Consider the following 27,314-nt stretch of genomic DNA (forward strand, 5'->3'; position numbering starts at 1 on the left):
GGTGGTTCTCTGATAACAGCCAGAGATGTCCACTTTGACAAGGACGTGGTCAGAAGAACCGATTTGAGTGGAGGAAGAACAGATATTGTCAGGGAAATTTGTCAAAATCAGATGCAGAAGTGATGGAATCCCATTGGTTGAGATCCGGTTCGGGAAGTTGACAGATTGAGTCAGTCCCAATGAGTATCAGAAAGCTTTTGCTGAAGTGCCATGACAGGTGAGAGAGGTACCCACACCAAGCCAACTGGCACGATGACAATTGAATTCGCCACATATGAGGAAGAGAGAGTTTGGATGAGAAGATAGAAGTTGGTCCATGTTGTCGGATAGTGAGGTGTATATGGAGTCATCACTGTTAGGTGGATGGTACAGTACACATATAAACATGAGGTGGGAGTGGAGGGGAAGCCGTAGCCAGAGGTATTCCTGGGGGTGTGGGGGAGTAAGGGCAGGGCATGGAGAGTGAGGAATAGAGTCTTTGATGAAGAGAGCAACTCCTCCACCAGGACGAGTCTCAGGTCTGTCATCGAGGAGGGAGTAACCGGGGAGAGATACTTGGGAGTCAGACACGTCTTGGGGGAGGAAAGTTTCTGTTCGGCAGATTATGTCTGGTTTGTCAGTGGCAACCTGTGAAAAGATCTGAAAGGTTTGAGCGAAGGCCTCGGATATTTGAGGTCCATACTTTTAATGAAGAGGTAGGGGGGAGGCTTTGGGTGCAGGGGGTGGGGTTAGGACAGGGATGGGGGGGGTAAGGCGGGTGGTTGAAGGAGTGTAAGGGATTGCAGAGTAGCTAGTGGAGGGGGCCGGATGAGGAGGAGGAGAAAATGCTCTGTGGTGCTGGGGGAGAGGGGGGACAAGAGAGGAGGAAGAAGGCAGTTGAGGATTTGAGGAGGTGGGGGTGAAGAGGAGGAGGTGAGAGGGCAGTGGAAGGAGGCAGCTTTGTGGATGAGAGAGGGGGGCAACTTTGAGAAGGATGAGTGAGGGGGCTGAATGGTGGGAGAAAGGTGTGGGGGGGGATTTTTGAAAGAGGTGAGAGGGAGGCTTGGAGAAGAAAGAGTGTGATGGTTGCTTTGAGAGTGAGAGTGAGGGGTGAGAGGAGTGAGTTGGCACTGAAAATGGAAAGAAGAATGGTTGATGGAAAGTGAACATTCATAGCAAACTGGGTTTTTTTTTAAGTTTTAGGTCAGAGATGCGATTAAACACAATTCTTGATGGATGTAATAAAGGCGAATTCAGAGAATGGAGAGAAGAAACGCTGTAACAGTTGGATTTTTTAGGCAAGGTATGAAGGAGAGGTCGAATTGAGAGCAGACTGTTGAAATAGTAGAAGAGTGGTGCATTATGATACAGTGAAGAGTACCACATATGTGAAAGAGGAAGGTGAAGCATGATAAGAGATCATTTTTTTTAATTATTATTATTATTATTATTATTATTATTATTATTATTATTATTTTGGAGAGTTTTCATCAGATTAGGTCATGGAAGTGTTGTCGAAAAAATCGTGAGGTGAATGGTGAAATTGGATCGGTAAATGCAGGGGGTCTAAACAGATCAGGTGGTTACGGGAGAAGCACTTGGCTGTGGGAGGTGTATCGTCAAAAGTGAAATTATTTATTTTAAATTAGGATTGCGTAACATTCGGAAAAAGGAAGGTTGAAGTAAAATCGTGGAAGTGTGTGGTGAATTTGGACGGTAAACACAGTGTGAACCTGCTGGGTCAATGAAAAGTACCAGAGAGAGAGAGAAAGAGAAAGAGAAAGAGAGAGAGAAAGAGAAAGAGAAAGAGAAAGAGAAAGAGAAAGAGAGAGAGACAGAGAGAGAGAGAGAGAGAGAGAGAGAGAGAGAGAGAGAGAGAGAGAGAGAGAGAGAGAGAGAGAGAGAGAGAGAGAGACAGACACACACACACACATACATGTGGTTACAGGAGGTGTAGAGATCGAAAGGTTACAAGGAAGATTATTATTTTTTTGATGTATTTTTGAAGAACAGGTAAGATTTGGGAATGGAAGGTTGTAGGAAGAAATTGTGAAGGTAATGGCGAGAGAGGGTCAGCTCAGTAGAATAAAGATGGTGTGCCGACAGGAGGAAGCAGAAGAAGAAGAGGAAGCAGAAGAAGAAGAAGAAAGATCGAGACTCGTGAGTGTGCAATGAGAAAGGTATTTTATTCTTATTTTTATTTTTTGGGGATTTAAGACAAGAAATAGTGTTTAGTTGGGAGGGATGGGGGACGTTGGGAAAGTGGGGAAGATAGAAATTGAAGGTAATGGGGAGAAAATACACATAAAGATGATCGTACACTGAGGGGAGGGATGGGTAGGCCTCAAGCAACTCGGTAAGACAAGATCGACGAAAACTTACAAAATAGCACGATTTTTGAAACAAAACCGAATTAGGAACACACAGTAACATGTAGGTGAGAAAATAAACAGTTAAAATGGGACAGATAACGACCGGAAACTTAACTTTGAGATCGTCAGCAAAGAGCCCTGAAGGAGACCTGCCGACGCTCCAAACCCAGAACCGGAAGTGATTTCCTAAAGATCTGACACATATCGGTGTTCGCCCCGCGCACACGCTAGCTGAACCGGGCAAACGCGAGCACTGACCACGTGGGCCATGGCGAATCCATGCGTACTATGCGAAACAGGCATGGATTTAGCCATAACATCGTACCTTCGGCCCTCGCTGGCAGCAGCGGATTCCCCATGGATGGTGAACATCTTCTCGTCTCTACGGCCAGCGAAGCTGCGATCGAGCAGGGGAATGTTGTACAGTGCGGGCCATGTTGGCGCATGTGAAGCAAGTATATTGATCAGCACTGGTCGGATGCCCGAGCGGGTATACGGGACCCTCAGCCAGTCACCAGGGCACGGCCCGGGGGTTTTTGCGGGACGATTTGCGTGCCAATTTTGGTGTCGGCGATTCGTGTCATGTCGTGGGGTTGGAGCGGAATATTTTCACTGTCTGAGATGACCTTGCCAGAAACGAAGTGGTGCGGTTTCCGGCCAAAGTTAGCGGGCCGCGTGAGGGGTCAAGGTCAATCGGAGCGCCCGATTCAGGAGATGACACTTCGCTTCGGGGTGGCCCCCTGCCCCGCGCTGCAAGTCCTATAAAGGTCGGAGCGGTCCCTCCGCCTTTCTCTCTCGCCCTCGTCGACATCGCCACGACCCGCCTCCTGCTACCTGGACTCCGTCTCCGCCCACACGATGTTGACCCTACCCGCCTACCTGATCCCGCCGACCACTCCATCCACGCACTCTGGACTCAGCCCCTTCTCCACTCAAGCTCCTCCTTCACGCCCACGGTCTCCACACACACTGCTGAAGCCAGAGACACTGCGCCAGCTGCCGGTACAGCACCACGGAGCACCCCCCCCCCCGAAACGTATTGGTGGCGCGTTCGTGCAATCAAGTACAAAGGCAGCAAGATCGTTGCCTCAACTCCTCTCCCTTCTTGTTTCAATACTCCCTCTTCATCGGTTTTATGTGTCTGTGTCTGCGTGTGTGCGTGTATGTGTGTGTCCTTGCGCCTGTCTGTTTAACTAAGACTGCAGAAGATCGTTATTGTTATTGGTTCACGAGCGCCAGCCAGAGTGACCACTATATTCGTTATGTCTGTGTGTCTGTCTGTCTGTCTGTCTGTCTGTGTGTCTGTCTGTCCAGAGCATAACTCCAAGTTTTGCACCAAAGGTCATAATCCTTGACCTTTGACCTTTAAAGGCCACAAAGGTCAAATTTTCAATGTTGTGGGAATCGAACCGGGTTTTCAACCTTCTTCGACGAACTAACTCCAATAAGTTATAGCACGTATCCTGTTTCCTTATTTTAATGTCCACAACATTGTTTTGTGACCTTTTAAAGGTTATGCAAAGGTCAAATTTTGAAAGTTGTTGAACGAAACTGGGTTTTTGACATTTTGCAGCTAATAACCTGTCAATCGTACCACATCATGTTGATCATTTTTATAGTTTGGTCAAACATTATCACATTGTCTCATCCTTCACTTCTGAAACAATCTACATCGTCAAATACCGCTCGTGAACCATTGTCGTCTTCAGACTTGTCATTATTATTGTTATATTTTTCGCTTTAAGTCTGCACTGTGTCCGCTTTTATAAGTTGTTTGTTCATTTGCTGCACCACACCTCTCTCCCTATCTCTGCACAACACACCCCAATAAATCGTGATTGTACCACATACCTTTCCTCGCCCATTGTAAATAAATTATGATTAGAAATGTTCCCAGCTCGATTTTTGTGGTTTCTTTCATTGATCCAGCATGGTCCGAATCCTAGCTTAGCCGGGACTTTATTCCCAACGATCCGCTCCTTTTAGCCGGTACGTCCTTGGCAGTCTCGCTCGGCTGCGTCCAATCCGGGAAAGTGATCCGGTCTGGTAGAGTGATCCGGTTCGGACAAGGCATACCGAGGGCGTGTTCCCTGGTAATTAAACCACGTGATTAATTAGGTAACCCGATTAACCCATCGAGGGGAGGATCCTCGGTCACGCGGTTGAGTTATTGGCTAAGCAACCCGCCGTGTCACGGAATTATCCGTGTGCGATGGCCTACAATTCCGGGGAGTCTGGTGGGAGCCGAGATAGCTTCCCCCACCTTGTGGTCTTCTCACCCGACTCCCAGCCCGCAACAGTATTAATCGTTATATTGTTATTATAGCATTACCTGCTTGATTATATATATGAGTAATTAATTGGAATTATACATAGTACCAGGCTCTCTTTTTCTAAACTCGAAATTCCTTTTGCACAACATGCAAGGGTACCTCTGTTAGTGATTATATATATATATATATATATATATATATATATATATATATATATATATATATATATATATATATATATATATATACATACTACTGCTCAAAAGTTTTCGAACACCCCCATTTTTCCAGTTTTTACTGAAATTTAAGCAGTTTAATGTTTCAATGTACTCAGAAATTGAAGCATAGAACAAATAAACAATTGCAGATAAAAAACGAAATCATGGAATCTTTTTGTTGAACAAAATTTAATCTAAATGTTTGACTCATCAAAGCAGCCACCTTTTGCAGATATAACAGACTTGTGGCATTCTTTCTACAATGGAAATCAAATATTGTTCGGAAAGTTCTTCCCAACACTGTTGCAGAAGTTCCCACAAATGTGTTGCACTTGTAGGTTGCTTTGCTTTCACCCTTCTGTTCAGTTCATCCCAAACCAGCTCGATGGGGTGGAAGTCTGCAGACTGTGCTGGCCATTCTATGATTTACAGCCTACCGTCTTGTTCTTTTATTCGAAGGTAGTTCTGACATCGCCTGGAGGTATGTTTTGGGTTATCTTGCTGTAGGATGAACCCCTGACCAACTAGGCGTAGACCAGAGGGTATTGTATGGTGCTGTAAAATGCTGTGGTAGCCCTTTTGGTTCACTCTGTGCAAGTCGCCGACTCTGGATCCAGCAAAAGAGCCCCAGATCATCACGCTTCCTCCTCCATGTTTGACAGTTGGTGTCACACACTGAGGAACCATCCTTTCGCCTACTCGACGGCGTACAAAAACCCTGCGTGATGAACCGAATATTTCAAATTTTGATTCATCTGTCCATAAGACCTTCTTCCAGTTTTCAGTAGTCCACTGGCAGTGCTGCATGGCCCAGACAAGCCTCTTTTTCTTATTTTGCCATCTTAGCAATGGCTTTCTTACTGCCACTCGACCTGTCAAACCTGCAGCTCGAAGTCTTTTCTTCACAGTTGAAACTGAAACTTCCTCACTTCGACCAGTGTTAAGCTGTTTGAAGCTGCTGTCCTGTGAGCAGCCTATCATGCAAGCTGTCGACTCTCAGAAACTTATATTCTGATTGTGTTGTGGCTTTGGGTCTGCCAGACCTCTTCCTGTCAGAATTTCCTCCAGTTTCCAAGTGCCTTTTGATGGTGTAGGAAACTGTACTCACTGACACCTTGGCTTACTTTGCAATTTCTCGAAAGGAAAGACCTACACTCTTAAGGGTTATAATGGTCTGTCTGTCTTCCTTTGTAAATGGTCTTTTTCTCGCCATTATGATAGCAATATACTACTTCCTGCAGTGCAATATTGTCCAAATAATGCTTCAGAGGGTGCAGCAACAGGGTCTGTTGCAACACTGCTTTTATATAGATAGAGGGTTTCAAATCAACAAAAGTTGGGACACCTGTAGGAATTGTTTGCATCAACTTTCAAGGCTAAAATTTACTTCCATTGCTGCGGAACAGCTGCAGTTACTAACCCATTACTTGTTCCCTGAAAAGGGCCTTTTTTAACAACTCTGAAATTTACATTACTTTTCAGTTTTTGGTAACCTAAACTGTTTTTTGTTTTTTTAACCTCTGGCAGTTTACCGCTTAGCTTTGTACCATTTCAGGTTATTGACTGGACTTGAACTGCTTAAATTTCAGTAAAAACTGGAAAAATGGGGGTGTTCTAAAACTTACGACCGGTCGTATATATATATATATATATATATATATATATATATATATATATATATATATATATATATATATATATATATATATATATATATATATATATCTTCTTCTTTCGGCTGCTCCCGTGAGGGGTCGCCACAGCGGATCATCTGTTATGATCCGCATAATGATTTGTCACAGGTTTTACACCGGATGCCCTTCCTGACGCAGCCCTGGTCGCCTCTTACGATACAGGGATATGGTACACCTATTCTAACCGGGGCATACACCGGGCCCAGTACACTGGTACTCACTTCGCCGACCTCGGAAGGATGGCAGGCTGAGTGAACCTACTGGTGTGTTTTAATTCAAGCGTCCAACAGGGCTTGAACTCAGGACCTTATGGATCCCAAGCCACTACCCTAACCACTACGCCAAGACCAGGCTATATATATATATATATATATATATATATATATATATATATATATATATATATATATATATATATATATATATATATATATATATATATATATATATATATATATATATATATATATATATATATATGTACACACACTAACGGAGTGTGCTTACACATTGTATGAGCATATGAACTGTGCTTCTCCATTGTCTTGGGTCACTCACCTGCATTTGATTTTTCATTTATTTATTTATTCATTTATGGATGTTGTCCGACGATTTGTGGGGCTAGTATGAAAAAATTCTGACTCAAACCCAAGGACCTCATCATTTAAACAGTGACAGTCCTCTGAGCTTATGAGTTTTCATTCAGGATATCCTCAGAAATTTCTCACACTAACACTGCACCGCAATAAACAGTATATACAGGGTGTTTCAAAATGATTGATACAACTTTGACTTCCTGCCATTTCTTTGTTTTTTGACCTACACCATTTTCCTTTGTAGGGATTGGTGGTGTTATCGTGGTATTTGTTCACTGGGATTTCTAGCTCCATAGCTCAACTATGCCATTGACATTGAAGCAGAAGACAAAAGTGGTGGCTCTGTGGTTTGAGACTAAATCATATGTAGACACCTTCCGGAGGTTTTGCTAGGAATACGACCTCAGTACACGTGGTGGACCCACAAATTGTGCCATTCAACGTATTGTAAAACATGCTGAGCACAAGGGTACAGTACACGACCAGAGCAAGGGCAACAGTGGCAGGCCAGCATCAGCAACCAAAGGCTAAGCCAACATCGACACCGTAGACAGTCCCAAGAAGTCCCATCACCGGCGCTCCCGGGAGATAGGCATCAAACCAACATCAATCTGGCGTATTCTCACGAAGGAACTGAAGCTTTTTCCAGACATAATCTCTATTAAGCATACACTGAGTCAAGATGACCTGACATTAAGGAGACTTGATATGTGCAATTTGCTCAGTGACAGGATGGAGCGGTACCCAAACTGGATCAACCTGATCAGATTCAGTGATTAAGCCCATTTCTACTTGAACAGTGCCATCAACAACCACAAAAACATTTTTTGGTGGGCAGAACCACCTGAGGAGATCACTGAGAGGTACCTGAAATGGCCGAAGGTCACATGCTTCTGCATCTTCAATGCCAGATGGGGAACACCAAGAAGGGGCTGCCAAGATATCTGTCTATGCCAACTGCCCTGCCACACTGGATGATCTGAAGCATGAGGTGTCAGACTACCTCCAGGCAGTGCCAGATGAGACCTACAGGAAAGTTGGACAAAACTTTGGAGTCAGGATCAATGCCTGTCTGAACTGCGGATGGGGCACACATCGAGAACGTCAATTGCAAGGATTTTGCGTCAATGCCAATTTCAGACCTTGGGCTCTCACGAACTCTATCAGTGACTTGCTGCAATAGCAATCAGTGATAGAAAATATCATGTCATTAGCTTTCAATAAATGTTTGGTTCACATTCTTGAGGTTTCTGTTTCTTCGTAAATAAACATTTAAAGTTGCATCACTCTTTTTGAAACACCCTGTTATTATTCATGCATTATTAGTGCACTCCAAGTGAAAGGCTCCAACTATTAGTACATCCTTGCTATTGCAGACATCGCTAGTGATGACGTCATGTGTAGGGAGGTCTTTTTTCATACCTCGCATGGAAGCAAACACGGGATATTTTTGCCTGTAATGGTCATTGTAAATTCTGGTAAGCAACACGTCACTGTCTGGCAGACAGAAAGTAACTGTGTTTGACGTCCCATAAAGTGAAAAAGAAAAGAAGAAATATCACTGTTTTTCTTACCTCTGCATAATATGGGAATTAACGTACCTTCATTGGGTGGTGTATATTAGACTGATTGCTGTGGAAAAAACATGCATCACCTTGTTTGAGTTGTAATCAAAATGTACCTTTGTTTCTTCAAAACGGTGTTGTTGTTCATCTTTCGGCTGCTCCCGTTAGGGGTCGCCACAGCGGATCATCCGTTATGATCCGCATACTGATTTGGCACAGGTTTTACGCCGGATGCCCTTCCTGACGCAACCCTGGTCGCCTCTTACGACACAGGGATCAGGATTTGGGTTTCGCCATGATTCCGGGCTGCTCTACACCCTGCCCAGTGCAGAGCCCCCGTCCTCAAGCGATCCTCCAACCCAAGCCTCCGAGTAGCCGGATTACAGGCGCACGCCACTACGCCCGGTATTGTTTCTTCAAAATGGTATCTTCATTTAATGATACAAGATGCGTTGTTCAGTCTTCAAATGCATATGAGGCAATCTCTTTAATGCACATGAGGCAATTCAAATGCACTTTAAACAATCTGAGCTGCATGGAGAGAGAAAGTTTTCCAAAATTCAGGGTGGAAATTTTTTTTTTTCGTTTGCACAGAAAGCCACCACTTGTATACAGCTCAATCAAGATGTTATCAGACTACTTGATTGGTGATGTCTGTCTGAAATTGTGGCAATGTCACCGTGTGTTATTGATGTTCACCTGAAATCGTCCCATCCTGGTGACATTCATCCCGGAGGTTAAGCTATCACATGTTGTTTCTACAGGTCAGTGGAATGGATGAACGGGAATGAAAGATAAGTTATGACTACCCTACAAGTGTGGTTTCCAAGTGGACCTTTTTGGGGACTATATTCACAGAATCCCAGGTGGCAAAGATATTTCATGCCATAAGTGAGTGGACACAACCTTTTGAGAAACACAATTTTTGCATTCTTCTTTTTGTTTAGTGTGCAGCTAATGGCTGAGAGTGGCATCATTGGCTGAGTGTGGCGTGGCTGTGCTGCGGATGCAATGCCCCCTGTAGGATAAAGCAGGAATTGTGATTTTGTTCATGGTGCTGCCCACAGCTCGCCTACTCTTTGTGAAGGACATTGTAGGAACTTCAACAACCACCACCGAATGCCGGCAGCCACGATGCCCAGTTTAACGCCCATCTGAGAGGGACGGCACACACATCGATGCCTCGCCCTGCCTGCAAGACACCAGGATGACAGTTTGCAGCTGGGCCGAGATTCAAACCAAGGCCGGACATCTTTGAGGTGAGTGTGCGTATACCTCCATAGCATCCTGAAAGCCCTATAGTTTTTGCATGAGTTTTAAATGCTGTGCTTCTCTGTGAGAAGTTTCCAGATTATACCACAAGGGGTCATTTGTTTATTCGGCACAGAATTGGCAATATTTTACCCCACACCCCATATCCTTCTCATTATGCATACAGTACTCTTTGTAACCCTGCTCCACAGACACAGCACAAGTATACAAAGGCAGTGAAACTCATTCAATGCAGTCCCTGATGAAAAAGTACCACGACAAACTACAATTCCAAACCTTTCTGTGAGGCTGTATATGTTTAGTGTTAAGTGTGTAATGAAGCGTCACATAGGCTGGTGGACTAATGTCAGGATTATCTCAGTCAGGAGAGCAATTTGATAAATGCAATCTATTACTGCGAGGAAATCCAATGTAAATCTACAACCATCACAGGGGCAGTGCTGGCTTTTCCCCACACAGCACAACAGAACACAAGGTAATAATAATAATAATAATAATAATTATTATTATTATTATTATCCCGAGAAAGACCAGGAGTAGCGAGGACACATTTGTCAATTTTACATCATTTAATTATCGATGGACAGTATTTTCCCTTATTTTCGTCTGCCTTTGCAATGGATATTGTCACGTAATGGAATCAAATCTCAATTATAAAAATCTAAACAATTTATTCCAACTCTTTCAATTGAAAGTGTCAGTAATACAATCGTTCAGCACGAAAGTCAATTTTGTCTGCTAAATCACAATAATCATTTAATAGTTGTCGTAGATTCAAATACATAGTTATTAAATGACTATGCGGGTTTTTTCTTTGATTATTCCGGTTATGAAATTATAGCTGCCAAGCTGTGGATGGACCTAACTGGTGAATTGATGCTCAAACCAGCTGTTTACCCACACTAGGGATGGGTATTGATGGTGAATTTGAAATAGAGCATAATCTGTACGAAAGCCAAACTAGAGAGTTCATGGAACACCTAACTCCGTTCAGTCTTGAGAATCAGCGACATAGGTGGGCGGGGTTTGCGATCGGAAAATTTGATTGGTCGAGATGATGTAAAATTCCGTAACATTTTGTCCAAGTACTGCTAACTGGAAGGGTTTTGAAAGTCTCAAAAAGGTGATTTGTGTTCCATATCGTTCAAGTATGTAATTCAATCGAAACAAAATAAAGATTTGAAAGGTTTGAGAAAGAAAAAAATAATTCAGAAGTTTACCGCCTTTGATGCGGTGTCTTTTACACACCTTATTTAACGTGTCACATTAGTTCTTCATGCCTGTTGTTTGTGTCCTTTATGACGTCCTGAAAAACAGCAAGTTCGCTGTGTGAAAATATTTTCAATTTTGTTTGACTGCCAGGCAAACAGACAGAGTAAAAAAAAAAAAATCTCTCACGCCTCTCTGAGTGTGTGCGATCGGGACAAATTCAGAACCAAAGTACTACTAAACTACAGGTTCGTGTTCCGATTCGTGTTCAAAATATAACATGCAATCGAAGTGAAGTTGTTCCTTGATCATACACTGATGTTTGTAGACAGACAGACAGACAGACAGACAAAGGGAACCAATTGTTCAACCCCACTTTTCGCTTCATGCACATGGGCGAATAAATAACTAGCTAAATTGATCCAGCTGTAATTTCAGGGTCTAAAGTGGTTTGCCATGTGTACAGTATGTAGCAAAATCGTCTTCACAGCAATTACTCCGTTCAGCTATGCATTTGATATAATATGTACTCACGCTCTAATAGCATGTACTTAATAGACGTACTTGCACTATAATAGTACGTACTTAATGGACGTATTCACGTTCTGATAGTACATAGTTAATAGTAGACATACTCACGTTGTTGCTTGTTATCCAATCATGCTGCCTGGCATATGGAGCTTCTTATGAACTCTCGCCGCTTTCGTCGGTCTTGGGTTCACGTTCCAATTTTACTGCAGGTGACCTTCATTCCTTTCAATTCCTTCTCGACATATGTCGCCAAGTGAGCAGGTCTCTCTTGGACATCCAACCCTTCTCTTCAACTCACGTTGTAGTACGTACTTAATAGACATACTCACGTTGTAATATGTACCAAATATCTGCACCGACGTTCAAGTAGTACATACTTAATGGACACACTAACATTAAAATAGTACGTGCTTAATGGACATAATATAATTCAAATTGTACATAATTAATATATTATTGTGATTTCAACTACTTGAAGCACCAATTACCAGTAAATTGGTTCAAGCACCAATTAATTAACATGTAAAGACAAACAAAATTAAGGAAGGATGAAACTGCCCATAAAATTCCTTTTGAAGGAAGTAATTTGGGAATTGCTTCTTGTCTAGCTGCCTCTGAATGAATGGGCCTAACTGGTGAATTGATGCTCAAACCAGCATTGTATTAATGAAAACAACATTGTTCCACGAGCCATGAGCCAGGGAATGCATGTGATGGACTGTCGGTGCATGAAATCACACAAAAGAACACTACGTCCTCTGCTGAGAATTCCAGCAACCAGAAGCCAAGCCTGTCACAGGCCGGCGGTCGAGGAACTCCAAACCCTTTTCCTCTAAGTTTCATTGAGCCCGTCTGCTATTTGCAGAGCAGCCTAACATGTCCTTCAGCTTCTAGCAATCTGTTCCAACTGAAAACACAGATGAGGTCCTCCTTCATTTGAGGTGAATATTTCTTCCCTCCAGAGCCTCAGCAACGTCCTTCTGGCCTCTTTCAGCACTGGTTGGCTGCATTTACAGCCATGTCATCACGTTAAGAGTGACTGACAACCAGAGTGGCTTATGGGAAAAGTCTAATCTAACGCCCTCCACATTTTCTCAACTTCATAGTCAGTCAACACAGCCAGGCTCAGAAAGGAGCCCTGGGAGCCTGTTTGGCTCAGAAATGACCCCAGGACAGGTGTGTTTCTGTTGCTCCAATCGATCGAGCAGAAACAGGCCAAGTGAGATGATGAGGCCAATCAGCCAGCTTCATCAGCTTTCATGTCGTTAGCAGCTATCCTCACTAGTGCTCGCTTCCTCACTACCTTGGCTTTTTGTCAAAAGGTATGCATCAAGACAATTGTGCAAATGTGATGACGACAGCCCCCTGGGTCTTGATCAGCCACTACTTGGCCGAGCCCTTGAGAACGGCATATGGTTCCTTACAGGTTGGCCACTTGCGAGGATCTAAAACGCATCAATGTTCAACAACGGCATACCTGGGAGGGACAATACGTATAGAGTAATGATCGTTCAAGCAAAATATTAACATGTACAGTCCTGACTGTCCCCCCAAAAATTTCAAGCTCATTGATTTCACACAAGGAGATAAAGGACAATGATGTCAGACAAGTCTGCACGTTTGCTTCAGCTATTGACACCTGCATTCCTAAAACATATCCTCACTCAAAACAAACCACATTCCAAGGTCTAATATTGTTACAAACTCATTATTAACTAGAGCCTTTTTTGCTGCTCAAGGAGATAGCCGAGAGCAGGGGTTCTTAACCTTTTGATGATTCCAGACCCCCAATGGATTGCCCAACATGGTCCCATACCCCCTTCGCTTGACTGTCGAAATCATCATCATCACCAGTCCAATTAGTTGACAGTATGAATTCCAAAGATGTCAATAGCTTGAATTTATTTTAGATATGGATAGCTAGGAATAGAACATGAATGGCAATCATAAGCATTTATCATATATCTATCTATAATTCCAGTAATCTGTGTGTGTGTGTGTGTGTGTGTGTGTGTGTGTGTGTGTGTGTGTGTGTGTGTGTGTGTGTGTGTGTGTGTGTGTGTGTGTGTGTGTGTGTGTGTGTGTGAGAGACCGCTGTTTCTCGACAACCTCTGGTCCGATCTAATTGAAACTTGCCAGGTATATTGCTGGGGATCTGAGGATGTGCCTTTTCAAGGTTTGATATTAATCGGACAAGTGCTTCCCAAGTTATGGCCATTTATTTACCAACCAATGGCAAGACACGTTGTTGTGTGGGCGTGGCTGATGGTGAAGGGAAGCACAGCCACGTTCCCCATTACGGGTTACAACGTACGGGCTTCCGGAGAGTGATGACTTCGTGTATTCTAATAATTTCTCGATTTCTTATGCGCATTTATAGATAAACATAATGGCCCAAGTTATGATCGTTTTCATATTAGACGGTGTATAAATTTCGGGAACATCAGAGTGCTGGTATGCTCCGAACTAGGAAGTAATTTTTTTCTCTCTCTTCTCTTCTCTTTTTGTTTTTCCTTGCCACGACATTGCGAAAAGGTGAAATACGTTGGCGCTAATTGAATAATTGGGTATTAAAAATAAATTGCGAATAATCGTAATTGCGAATAATATCGAACTTCGGGTCACGCACGTACGGACACGTGAGAGGAAGAAACGGCCTGTGTGGTTTATTTATTTATTTATTTATTATTATTATTTTTTTTTTTACGGGCACGTACTAGTATTTACAAATAAAAAATAACCGAGAAATTACAAATATACAAACAGCGACAAGTATTTTACAATATAACTTTGATTCACCTATTTCAGATTATAAATCAGCAACTTTACTTCTTATATTTGAGTTTTATTACACAAAAGAAGAAAACAAAATTGAATGTGCAATTTTTTCAATATCTCGACTACATAACACACACTCTTACTAATCCAGCGAGATATTTAACCTCCGCCATCGAAGATCGGAGGTTACTGTTTTCACCCCTTTCTGTTTGTTACTTACGAAATCTAAAGATTTCGTAAGTATATTGATGACTTCCGTTTCTGTTTGTTTGTTTGTTTGTTTGTTTGTAGGCATGATAACTCAAGAACGGAAGAAGCTACCAATGTCAAATTACACCACGTGATTCAGGAGGGTGATGGCTAGTGCTGATTAGATTTTGGTCAAAATCGGTCAAAGGTCAAGGTCACAGTGAGGTAAAATATTCGATTTTTGATGGTTTGGTACAGATAACTCGAGAACGGAAGAAGCTACCAATGTCAGATTACACCACGTGATTCAGAAGGGTGATGGCTCGTGCTGATTAGATTTTGGTCAAAATCTGTCAAAGGTCAAGGTCACAGTGAGGTCAAACATCCAAAAAATGATAACTCGAGAACGGAAGAAGCTACCAATGTCAAATTACACCACGTGATTCAGGAGGGTGGTGGCTAGCGCCGATTAGATTTTGGTCACAATCGGTCAAAGGTCAAGGTTACAGTGAGGTCAAACATCCAAAATATTCGATTTTTGATGGTTTGGTACAGAATCATCGTAGAAACTTCTGGTTTGCGTCGCTACCTTCTCTAGAGACAGCTTTTATTAGCAAGGTCAGAGGTCAAGTTGACGATTTCGTAAGTACCAGTCTATCACTGCTTGTTTGTTTGTTTGTGAACAGTATTACGGAAAAAACTCCTTGACGGATTTCAACGAAACTTGGTTGGGGGGGGGGGGGTTAGGTCTGGTCCAAGGATCATGCCATTAGATTTTGGACTTGGTCCAAAATCCAATATGGCCGCTATGGCGGGCATTTTGAAAAAATATTAGAATTTTTTTTGCATTTCTACATGTTTTAAGTGATTTCCAACTCCCCCCCCCCCAAAAAAAAAAATTGTTAGAGTAAAAAAAATATACTTTTGCAACTTTTTTTTCAACAAAATTTCGAATTTTTTTTTTGCATTTCTACATGTTATAAGTGATTTCCAACAAAAACATGCCAAAATTATAATTGCGGCTGATTTTGGAACTTCAGGTGGATATACCCACGTAAAATCAATTTCTGTCTCAAGGAATCTTGTTATGACGAATTAATTGAGTATGTAAAAGTTAAAAGTGAAAGGGAAAGTTGCAAACTATAACTCTGTGAGCACTGTTGACGTCAAATTGAAGGAATAGGATATCAGGTTCACTTGAGTGACCTAGCAGTATTGGCGGCGGAGGTTTTGCACTCGACCGAGTGCTCCCCCTCTCGTTGATGTTGTTTTTGTGCAATCAAAATATGGAATCGGGGTACAGTTACTGACAATGCTACTCGCATGTCATCTGATACATCATGTCGATTTCTCCACTTTGATTTCAGATTTAATAATGCAGAGAATCCTGTTTCACAAAGGTACGTACTTGTGAAGGGAACCAAAACATTCATTGCCCTCATAGCCAAGTTTGGGTAAGCTGCGATTTGCTCACACCAAAACTGCTTGATATCCATCCCAGCCCTTTCAAAATCAGCTTTCTTTCTTGGGTCTTCTTGTTAGTCAATGAAATCATCCTTTACTGAATCGTTGTCACTCAATCTCGATATATCAAACGAGGAAGTGTTTTGGATCCAAACAGATTCGATGCTTAGATCATCAATATCTGAGAATTAACCTTCAAAATTTGTACATAGGACTTCCAAATGGTTCTTGACGTCTTGAAGTATTTCTACAGGCAATGATTTACCATCTCCAATAAGAATATTGTCAAGGATTGGAAAGTTTGCCAGGTTTCCGCTTTCAACACGGCGACTCCAAATAGGTAATTTCCTTGTAAATGCGACAACTTTTCCCCTGGCTTGAATAATGTCCACATCCCTTCCTTGCATTGACATGTTCAATTCATTGAGGAGACTAAAAATATCCACCAAATATCCCAGGCTAACAATAAAATGTTCATCTTCAAAATGATTTGCTAGGAGGGATTGTTGATGCTTGAGGAACTCGAAAATTTTATCCCGAATTTCCACTACACGTTTGAAAACACGGCCACGACGCCGCCAACATACCTCTGTGTGGTACAATAATACACTATGTTCCGCTCTAATCTCATCACAGAATTTTTGAAATAGCCGATGATTCAATGCACGTCCACGAATAAAGTTGACTGCTTGCACAACTATTCCCATCACTTTCAGTTTCTTTGGCAATGTTTTGGATGCCAAAGCTTGGCGATGTAGAACACAGTGTGTGGTGAGCACATATGGAGCTTTCTCCTTGACCATAGCAACAAATTCAGATTTTTTTGCCAATCATGGCAGGAGCTCCATCCATACAAATAGACCCAATCAAATCCCATCCTAACTCATGGCGATCCAAGAACGATTGGATCAGCTTGAATACATCAACTGCTTTGGTTGTTGTTTCGAGTCGTTCACAAAATAAAACTCTTCCTTGATGTTCTTTTCATGTGCATAGCGTACAAATACAAGCAATTGACTGTGGTTTGAAACGTCAGTTGATTCATCGATCTGCATGCTGATTTTTGCAGGACTCTGTTTAATCTCGCTGACAACTAGGGTTGTTATGTCCTGATTCATGTCTTTAATTCTCTGGCGTACAGTGTCGTTGGACAAGGGCACCTGACTCAATTGCTTCACGGCATCCTCTCCCAGCACGATTTTAGCCATCTCCAGTGCACAGGGCTTCACTAGGGTCTCTCCAATCGTGTGGGGCTTCTTTTCTTTGGCAATCATGTACGAAACTTTGTCGGAGGCTTCCAGAAGAGGTTTCCCAGGAGCAGCAAACCCATATGATGAAAGAGTTGCTTTCTGATCATAACGAACTTTTTTCAACTTAAAAGCATCAATCGATGTGCCAACATGATTACTGTGCTTGCTTTCGAGATGTTCTCTCAGTCCTGATGGCTTCAAATTTACATTGTTCATTACCAAATTGCAAATCATGCATTGGGGTCTTTCAGTTCCATTTCGTTCTGTCATACAGGTGAAGCCAAAACCAACATATGAATCATTCCACTTCCGTTTTTTGACAGACATTTTGCAACAAATCTGTGAAAGAAAAATACAAAAACTGTTAAACGCATACCGGTAATGAAAATTCAAACAACACATGATTTTTTTATGGAACAACAGTATCCGAGAAATATATATATATTTTTAAATTTAATAATAAGTAATACATTTGTGTCATTCCTAAAAACAGTTAATTGGTACCAGAACCATGTCACATTAGGAAAACCAGTGCTCGCAGCATCATTAATTAAAATGGGCCTCAATGAGAAAAATGCAAAATGATATTAAGACCCCCATGAAAACCACCTCCCCTTGCCACCAATAAGCCTACTGACCCATAGCCATGTTATACTTACCACATCTTATAATCATAATTAGGCTTATGATAAATATTGTTGTGGGCCGGTTCTCAGGTGCAAGCACGACCGCTAGTTGGAGCAGCAGAGTCGACTCCACTGAACATCCGGAATTTAGATCGTTACCCTCGGATAACTCCGAAGGTACGGGTCCCTTACAGGACCGTGAATCGTCAATAATTCAACCATGTGGTCGTGGTACAGGGTTATTTGCCAAACTTCAAAATACTTAGAAGCCCACGTGGCGAGCTACCGAGATGGACCTCAAAGGTCTTTATTATTCCTTCAGTTCGGAAGGAAGTCGAGCTGAGGAACAAGAACGTGGCTGGCTACCTGGCCGCGAGCGCGCGGCTGGACGTCCACAACTTCCCGGAGATCCGGTCGCCAGAAGACGGACCAGGGCAGCAAGACGCAGACCAGCACCAGCAACGAGATGAGGCCAGACCAGCGTCGAGCAGACCAGACTTGCGTCGAGAGATGCGTTCCGAGAACCAGACCAGCACCAGTGAGATGGGATCAGACCATGTGCTCGAGCAGACAGGGCGCAGTTATTTGTTCTTCTTTCTTTCCTTTCCTCCTTCTCGGGCACGTTCCGCTCATGCGTGGCCTGCTCTCATTGGGCGGACCGCGTGTCGCGGCTCTGCCTTCTTGCAAAGAACCACCCCGGCTCTGATCCGCTCGTCGCCCATTGGCCGCAAAATGACGCAAAGGTCGCTGATTGGACCGGGTGGGATGGGGGGGGGTACGTGACGGCCGTCACGACCGACCACCCCTCAAACAAGAAGAGGAATATGGTGCTGCGTGGGCTGCGCCGATTGGTCGACCATCGACAACCTCGCTCACATCCCCCGGATTGGGCGAGAGAGACGTCAGGTCCTTGTGAACTCCGCCCACGTACGTGCTGACACGCACGTGTGCAATGGTGCCGGTGGAGGATGGTGGAAGGTCATGGGGACAAACCACGGCGAAGAGTCAAAAGACGTTCGTGTCAGGGTTGCCAAATATCATTTAGTTTTAGAAAGATCATTATTTGTTTCTGCTTATTTCGTTCATGAAAATGAAGGGGAGATCATAATGTGTGGTTTTAAAATATTGAACAGTGCTAGTTATAATCTAACATTCTAACCAACTATAAGTTAATAAATCAAATATATACAAATATTCAGAGATCGAGTCTCATACCCCCAGCATTTAGTTCCCATACCTCCAAGGCGTATGGATACCCCCGGTTAAGAACCCCTGAACTAGAGGGCTGCGATCAAAGATCCCTGATGTTTCCCAGTACTGTTTCACCAATTGGTAGCACTTGAAATTTTTCATCATGAAAACAAACGTATTTTTTTCCATAAAGTGGGGCATTATGAACACCAAGACTAATTAAACACTTAATGCCTCCTTCTGGGAACCGTAATTCAAAAATTAAATGATAGGAAAAACAAATAATGAAAAAAAACCCCCAGAAAAACAAAATATTTGAAATCTGAAAAATTAAATGATTGGAAATTGAAAGAAACAGAAAAATGAAAAAATAAATAATTAAAAAATCAAATAATGTAATAATTGAACAATCTATTGATTGAACAATTAAACATTTTAAATTTGGAAAAAAACCAATACGGTAATTGGAAAAAATCAACTTATTGAAAATTGGGGGGAAAAAATTGAAAATCGAAGAAACAAATCAATAATTGAAAAATAAATAATTGAAAATTAAATAACCAAAAAATGGGGGGGGGAACTCATTGAAAATCGAAAAATTAAATAAATAGCTGAAAATCAAATCATTGAAAATTTGGGAAAATGAAATAATTGATGGAATAATAATAAGTAATGGAATAATGTTAAAATGATTGTTCATAAAGCAGGACCATAGACACCAAACCGAAACACTTAAAGGCTCCATCCCACCGGGAACCACCGTACAACTTCGGCTCCACCCACGGGACAATCGATTCGTATGTACCATGTGACCATCTGCACATATCTCGGGTTCCACCTCTCCACATTGTACTACCATTTACATTTTGTATCACTGCTTCACGTACCCGTACACAACGGTCTCTTGATTTGATTCCTGGTTATACTTTGTGTCATCAGGTTTGTAAGTGCATGGAGGAGTCTCCCTGGAAAGGTAGTGGCAGCAGAAAACAGGAGGTAGGGTTAAATTTAAGTTTCATCCATGCGTGGAACAAACAGAGTAGCTCACAGGTAGTTAACCTAGAAGAACTGGTGATGAAGGGGTGCATGGTTATGGGTTGGAAAGGTAGGTATCTCAGGTATGGATGGGTGATTGTTTACCTGTGCCATGATTGTGACGTCTGTGACAGGGAATTGTTAACAGGTGAATGTGCTGACTGTTTGTTCGTTCCTCATTCTACATTAACCGTGTTCACTCCTCTCCGTCTTCTCCAAAAAAAATTCCAAAGATGTCAATAGCTTGAATTTATTTTAGATATGGATAGTTAGGAATAGAACATGAATGGCAATCATAAGCATTTATCATATATCTATCTATAATTCCAGCAATCTGTGTGTGTGTGTGTGTGTGTGTGTGTGTGTGTGTGTGTGTGTGTGTGTGTGTGTGTGTGTGTGTGTGTGTGTGTGTGTGTGTGTGTGTGTGTGTGTGAGTGACCGCTGTTTCTCGACAACCTCTGGTCCGATCTAATTGAAACTTGCTAGGTATATTGCTGGGGACCTGAGGATGTGCCTTTTCAAGGTTTGATATTAATCGGACAAGTGGTTCCCAAGTTATGGCCATTTATTTACCAAACCAATGACAAGACACGTTATTGCATGGGCGTGGCCGATGGGGAAGGGAAGCTCAGCCGCGCTCCCCATTATGGGTTACAACGTACGGGCTTCTGGAGAGTGATGACTTCGTGTATTCTAATAATTTCTCGATTTCTTATGCGCATTTATAGAAAAACACAATGCCCCAAGTTATGATCGTTTTCATATTAGACGGTGCATAAATTTCGGTAACATCAGAGTGCTGGTGTGCTGCGAACCAGGAAGTAAATTTTTTTCTCTCTTCTCTTCTCTTTTTGTTTTTCCTTGCCACGACATTGCGAAAAGGTAAAATACGTTGGCACTAATTGAATAATTGGCCATTAAAACTTACATTGCGAATAATCGTAACTGTGATATGCAAACTTCCGGGCCATACATGTACGGGCACGCGAGAGCGAAGAAACGGCCTGTGTGGTTGTTGTTTCTTGCTCGCGGTTGGAATATTTATTTATTCTTTTTTTTAATTTTTTTTATTTTTATTTTTTTACGGGCACGTACTAGTATTTAAAAACATTACATAATTTTAATAATAATGGCAATACAGTTATGTCATATTATTTATATCCATAAAACACCCACCTGGTGAAGTCTGTGTTAGCCCTGTTGTCGTCATCCCCACTCCACCCTCCACACCCGTTCCCCCCTCCCCCCCAGTGGATTTAACCTGATAAACTGTTCCATTAAATTAACGGAGTGCCGATGTAGCACAGGCTTGATGGACCGAATGGCCTTCTCCTTGATCCAGGTTGCTTGGCCATCGTTACGTGTCTCTTGAACATGCACCAGCGAATGCTAGCACCCAGGACAACCGGATTAATGCTCTCGAGAAGCGCCAGGATTACGGTTTATGACAACATCGCAAGTGAAACCCAGATTAGATACCAAAAAGGTAGAGAGTGTGGCGTACACTACCTCTGAGCTACCTACTGTGTTTGTTCCACGCATAACCTAATCGGCAGACGGCCCCAAAAATGTTCCATCTATTTATTACGTATGCATGTAGTGGGGGAGTTCGACGGACTCGCGAGTACATGGTACTTACAAAGTACGTGGATAGTACGAAAGTTCCGCTAAGTTTGCGTACGTAATAAATAGACAGCCACCAATAATATCACCTCTTCACAACAAAAAGAAAGAAAAAAAGAAGGAAAAAAATATTTCAAATTGAACCAACTAACCGGGAATTAAACTGGTACTCAGTGGTTGCTGGTTTTGTGTCGTTGGGTGTTCGCACGTGACGTGCGTACCCCGGTGTGACACGTGGGGGTGATCCGTGGTATTCCACCCGTACCATGGGACCAGCACACAAACTCGGACAGCCGGATGACGTGTTCAAATGATGGAGATGACGTCATCTCTATGGTTACATCCCTCCGGCTGTTCAGCACATCGTCGATGACCGTTAACCTTCCCACGAGCATGTGTTCTCCCTCCATGATGCCGGTCTTAGCCAGGAGGCTTGTTCGGCTGGAGACGAGTCCGGTTTTTAAGGGTTTATTTGTCTTTTTTTAAAAGTTGATTAAATCTGCAACTGCGACGTGTCCCTGCTCGATCAGGACCGTCGAAGGCAGGACGGGCGACACCGAGGGATTCGGTCTTGTCTTGTCCCCCGACCCCCGTGTGTGTGCGTCGTGCAGTGTGCCAGGCGGCGAAGGAGGCGCCGAGGTCGGAAGAGAAATTCTCACTCCAGGCCGTGCATGTCTGGGTGGGACTCGGAGGGACTGACACAGAGGCAGGAAGTGCAGGGAGAGGCGTGGAGGTGGTTTGGGGGGGGGGAGGTTGGGGATACGGGCTGAGGATGACAGAGAGGTGAGACCCTGGGAGAGGAGGAGGAGGTGGCGGCGAAGGGGCGTCATTGGAGACTTTTAGAGCAGATAGGCCGAAAGAGGAGGGAGGGGGGGGGATGGGAAACAATCGTTGTGGAAAACAGTGGAAGGGAACGTGCCTCGATATAGGCATGGGGGAGGGAGAGGGGCGTCGGTAGATGGATTAATGGACGGAGGGATGAGAGATGCGATGAAGGAGGGAGCGATGGCCGCACTGAGAATCCGTCGCCCGTCTATCTGAGTGAAACGTGCAGAGCAGACGGACTCAGACACCGAAAAGGGAGAGATGTCGGGGAAGCTGGACAAGCAGAGCGGTGAGGACCGAGCGGTCTGGGGAGGGAGGGAGGGATGGATGGATGACCACGATGCTGAGTGACTGAGATTTCAGCGCCATGGTGATGCTGATGGTGTGTGAGGGAGTGAGACACACAGAACGTGCTCCGCATCGGGACGCCGTTCGTACGTGCCGATACAGCCTGTTGGCTCGTCTCCCCCTCTCTCTCGCCGCCCGGCATTCTTCAGGGAAGCGAAACATTCCTTCTGTCCCGAAACGCCGGCACGAAGCGGTGCCCGCGGCTCCCGAGTCCACTTCGCGACATGTTGCTTTTCCTTCGTTGGTTGTTTCCGTTTAAGGACGAACCGTGTCGGTAAAAGGCGATTGGTGTTGGTGTGGGAACGTTATTGAATGTAGCTTCGGTAGGGTGTGGTGTGCTGACGCTGTGGTGTACTGACACTGTGGTGTACTGTGTGGTGTCCTGACGCTATGGTGTCCTGACGCTGTGGTGTCCTGACACTGTGGTGTACTGTGTGGTGTCCTGACGCTGTGGTGTACTGTGTGGTGTCCTGACGCTGTGGTGTACTGACACTGGTGTCCTGACACTGTGGTGTACTGTGTGGTGTCCTGACGCTGTGGTGTACTGTGTGGTGTCCTGACGCTGTGGTGTACTGACACTGGTGTCCTGACACTGTGGTGTACTGTGTGGTGTCCTGACGCTGTGGTGTACTGACACTGGTGTCCTGACACTGTGGTGTACTGTGTGGTGTCCTGACGCTGTGGTGTCCTGACGCTGTGGTGTCCTGACGCTGTGGTGTCCTGACACTGTGGTGTACTGTGTGGTGTCCTGACGCTGTGGTGTCCTGACGCTGTGGTGTACTGTGTGGTGTCCTGACGCTGTGGTGTCCTGACGCTGTGGTGTACTGTGTGGTGTCCTGACGCTGTGGTGTACTGACACTGGTGTCCTGACACTGTGGTGTACTGTGTGGTGTCCTGACGCTGTGGTGTCCTGACGCTGTGGTGTACTGACACTGTGGTGTCCTGATGCTGTGGTGTACTGTGTGGTGTACTGACACTGTGGTGTCCTGATGCTGTGGTGTACTGTGTGGTGTACTGACACTGTGGTGTCCTGATGCTGTGGTGTACTGTGTGGTGTACTGACGCTGTGATGTACTGTGTGGTGTACTGATACTGCGGTGTCCTGACGCTGTGGTGTCCTGACGCTGTGGTGTCCTGACACTGTGGTGTACTGTGTGGTGTACTGATGCTGTGGTGTCCTGATGCTGTGGTGTCCTGATGCTGTGGTGTCCTGACGCTGTGGTGTCCTGACGCTGTGGTGTCCTGACGCTGTGGTGTCCTGACGCTGTGGTGTCCTGACGCTGTGGTGTCCTGACGCTGTGGTGTCCTGACGCTGTGGTGTACTGATACTGTGGTGTCCTGGCGCTGTGGTGTCCTGGCGCTGTGGTGTCCTGTCGTCTCCGCGTGCCACCTCCGACCGAGGAGCCCGATCCAACGGCATGGTCTACATGTCTTGTTACCTCCTCGTATAGCATTCCATTGAGATCTATCATTCTTCTTCTTCTTCTTCTTCTTCTTCTTCTTCTTCTTCTTCTTCTTCTTCTTCTTCTTCTTCTTCTTCTTCTTCTTCTTCTTCTTCTTCTTCTTCTTCTTCTTCTTCTTCTTCTTCTTCTTCTTCTTCTTCTTCTTCTTCTTCTTCTTCTTCTTCTTCTTCTTCTTCTTCTTCTTCTTCTTCTTCTTCTTCTTCTTCTTCTTCTTCTTCTTCTTCTTCTTCTTCTTCTTCTTCTTCTTCTTCTTCTTCTTCTTCTTCTTCTTCTTCTTCTTCTTCTTCTTCTTCTTCTTCTTCTTCTTCTTCTTCTTCTTCTTCTTCTTCTTCTTCTTCTTCTTCTTCTTCTTCTTCTTCTTCTTCTTCTTCTTCTTCTTCTTCTTCTTCTTCTTCTTCTTCTTCTTCTTCTTCTTCTTCTTCTTCTTCTTCTTCTTCTTCTTCTTCTTCTTCTTCTTCTTCTTCTTCTTCTTCTTCTCAACACAAATGAACCTCGTGGACAAAACCGACAAATGAATGTTATTTCATCTTGTGAGGGTAACAGGACATGTGGACCACTCTGTACAGCGGCCAAATAGGATTATGTAATATCTTGTGCAGCTGTTATTTCACTCTGGGGCCTTTATGATGAGAGAACACTATTGATGGACGATGCAAGTCCCCTTTAGCCTCAAGTCTATCCTTTCCAGGGGCCGTCTCCTCCTTTACGCCCCAAAAGCTGCTTTCCTCACCCTTTGTTGCGTATGTCCCCCTCCCGTTACCCCTTTACCCCCCTGCAGCCATCACCCCCCCGCAGCCATCACCCCCCCCCACCTTTCTTTCACTCATGTATGTAATATGTGGATTTCCGCTGACATCTGCTTCTCTTGCTTTCATTGAGTGCTTCGTCCAGTCTGATGTGTGTTTGATACTGTCACCTTCGGCTCATGGAGGAGCTCCGACATATGATGATAGATGGCATCGGTGCAGTGTTACCTGAATCGTGTAAGGATGGCATGAGACGATGGATAAATCAGCAGAGAACATGGGATTTGAACCTGAGCTCCATACATCATGAGCTTTATGCCGAGATTCTGATTCTGATGTGCATTCTCCGTCAGTTCGTTACAGAGCGTCGATGCGGCCGAAACAGGTTTTTCGCGAAGGTTGTACTGGGCGGTTTGCCATTACCTTCCCAGCAGAAGCCATGACTGGAACAAGAAATTTCTTCATGGTGCCGGCAATAGCTCACCTCCTCTTCATGAAGGACAACGTGGGATATTAAACATCCACTGACTAATTCCAGCAGACGGGGGACACCAGTTGAACGTCCATCCGAGGGACGGCACACGCATCGATGAATCGTCCTGCCTACGAAAGACCAGGACGACAGTTTATATGTGTGTCAGGATTCGAACCCAAGCTAGACAGGTTTGAGGCTGGTGTGCGTACCTCTCGGCCATCCTGGCAGCCCTCTGCTCAGATAGGAATGCCAAATAGGAACATCAGTGATGTCATCAGTGATGCGCTGGGTTATGTAAACGAGTCATTTGCAAGTCCCCCTTCATGCTGCGGGGTGTCACAAGGTAGACCTTTGGAGACAAGTTCTGCATTTCATATCTGTTTGTCTTGTTGATAAGCAACTCAATGATGAACGCGGATGTCTGAAGGCATCAACCAGCTGTTTACATACTTCCACTATTGGGGGTTTTGGAGATGGGGTGACCTCATGATTGGTGTATCCGGTTTGGTTGAGGTTGTTTCCCACCCATCTGATTCATCCTTCCTTGATTAGTCAAAATGACTTGTTCGGAGACAAATTGTGCTTCCTGGTATCCCACACGTTACATCGTGCAGTATCAGTGGTATGCTGTCGACTCGACAATAGGCTAACCCCTTCACTCTGCATTGAAGTTACTATTTGTGCGGTTGTGCACGTGTACGGTAACGATCGAACTTTTCTTTCCTTTCCTGCTGCTGTGCTTTTTTTTTTCTTCCAAATATGTTGCTCTCAGTCCATCTCCGTGTAATGACGCAAGAGGCGAGAATGAATCTGGGGATGTAGAGGCATCTGTGGCATGCAAACAGCTGGCTCCTCGCTACCATCTGCGGTGCTAACCCACACAATATGGCTATTCGAGTGCAGATTCAAACTCGTTGCACAAAAATTCTTCCAACTTGTGCTCCATGATGTAACTACAAAGGCACTCGGTGGAGTGCATACCTCCGTCAGACTGAACAGTTTACTGATAGGTCTGATCTGGATCAGACATGAACCAAAATCGAATCGGCTTGTTCTCGTCACCGACCCAACTCGTACATTCAGTTTCGTGGATAACTTTTTGAGGTGTCCTGCTCGCAGACGGAGAGACAGACAAACAAGGGTCCATCTTCGGCGGTAGAGGTAAAAATACAGCGTGTTATATGAAGGTGATGTCTTCGACCACGGAATGTCCCAAGAGTGACTAGAAATAGATCACGGTCACTTTCTTGGTGTCGTGTCATGCTGTGGTGGGACGCTTCTCTCCTCGGATTAAAAACGGATGGCATCGCTTTCTATGGCACAACTCTTCAACAACTTCTTTTGTATGCAGCACAAGTCTACAGGGTTGCATATTTGGCTGAGGGCATGGCTAGGCCACTGATGAAATACCCTCTGAAGGTCAGAGCAGGAATTTGGAATTTGTTCATGGTGCTGGAGATAGCTCGCTTACTCTTCGTGAAGGACAACGTGGGGTCTTTAATGTCCACCAACTCATGCCGGCAGACAAGGTGCCTCGTTTGACATCCATCCGAGGGACAGCACACTCCTTGATGGATCACCCTGCCTGTGAA

The 27,314-nt window shown here is 44.1% G+C and overlaps 1 protein-coding gene across 3 annotated transcripts in view; it reads left to right on the forward strand.

Annotated features, from left to right (window-relative positions):
- The window catches only part of RAPGEF1 (Rap guanine nucleotide exchange factor 1), a 185,754-nt gene that overhangs the window by 27,311 nt on the left and 131,129 nt on the right, over nt 1–27,314 (forward strand). For 2 of the 3 annotated variants that reach the window (XM_085900066.1, XM_085900074.1), the window contains exon 1: nt 22,726–22,979. In XM_085900066.1, coding sequence (XP_085756192.1) covers nt 22,952–22,979 — 28 coding nt within the window. In that variant the 5' untranslated portion in view covers nt 22,726–22,951. Of the gene's footprint in view, nt 1–9,461; nt 9,589–9,764; nt 9,957–22,725; nt 22,980–27,314 lie in introns of those variants that run through there. The other variant, XM_085900070.1, reaches the window with a different exon arrangement.

This window comes from Eptatretus burgeri, chromosome 1, assembly GCF_056783735.1.
Source record: "Eptatretus burgeri isolate ZD-2024b chromosome 1, Ebu_testis_v1, whole genome shotgun sequence".
NCBI lineage: Eukaryota > Metazoa > Chordata > Myxini > Myxiniformes > Myxinidae > Eptatretus > Eptatretus burgeri.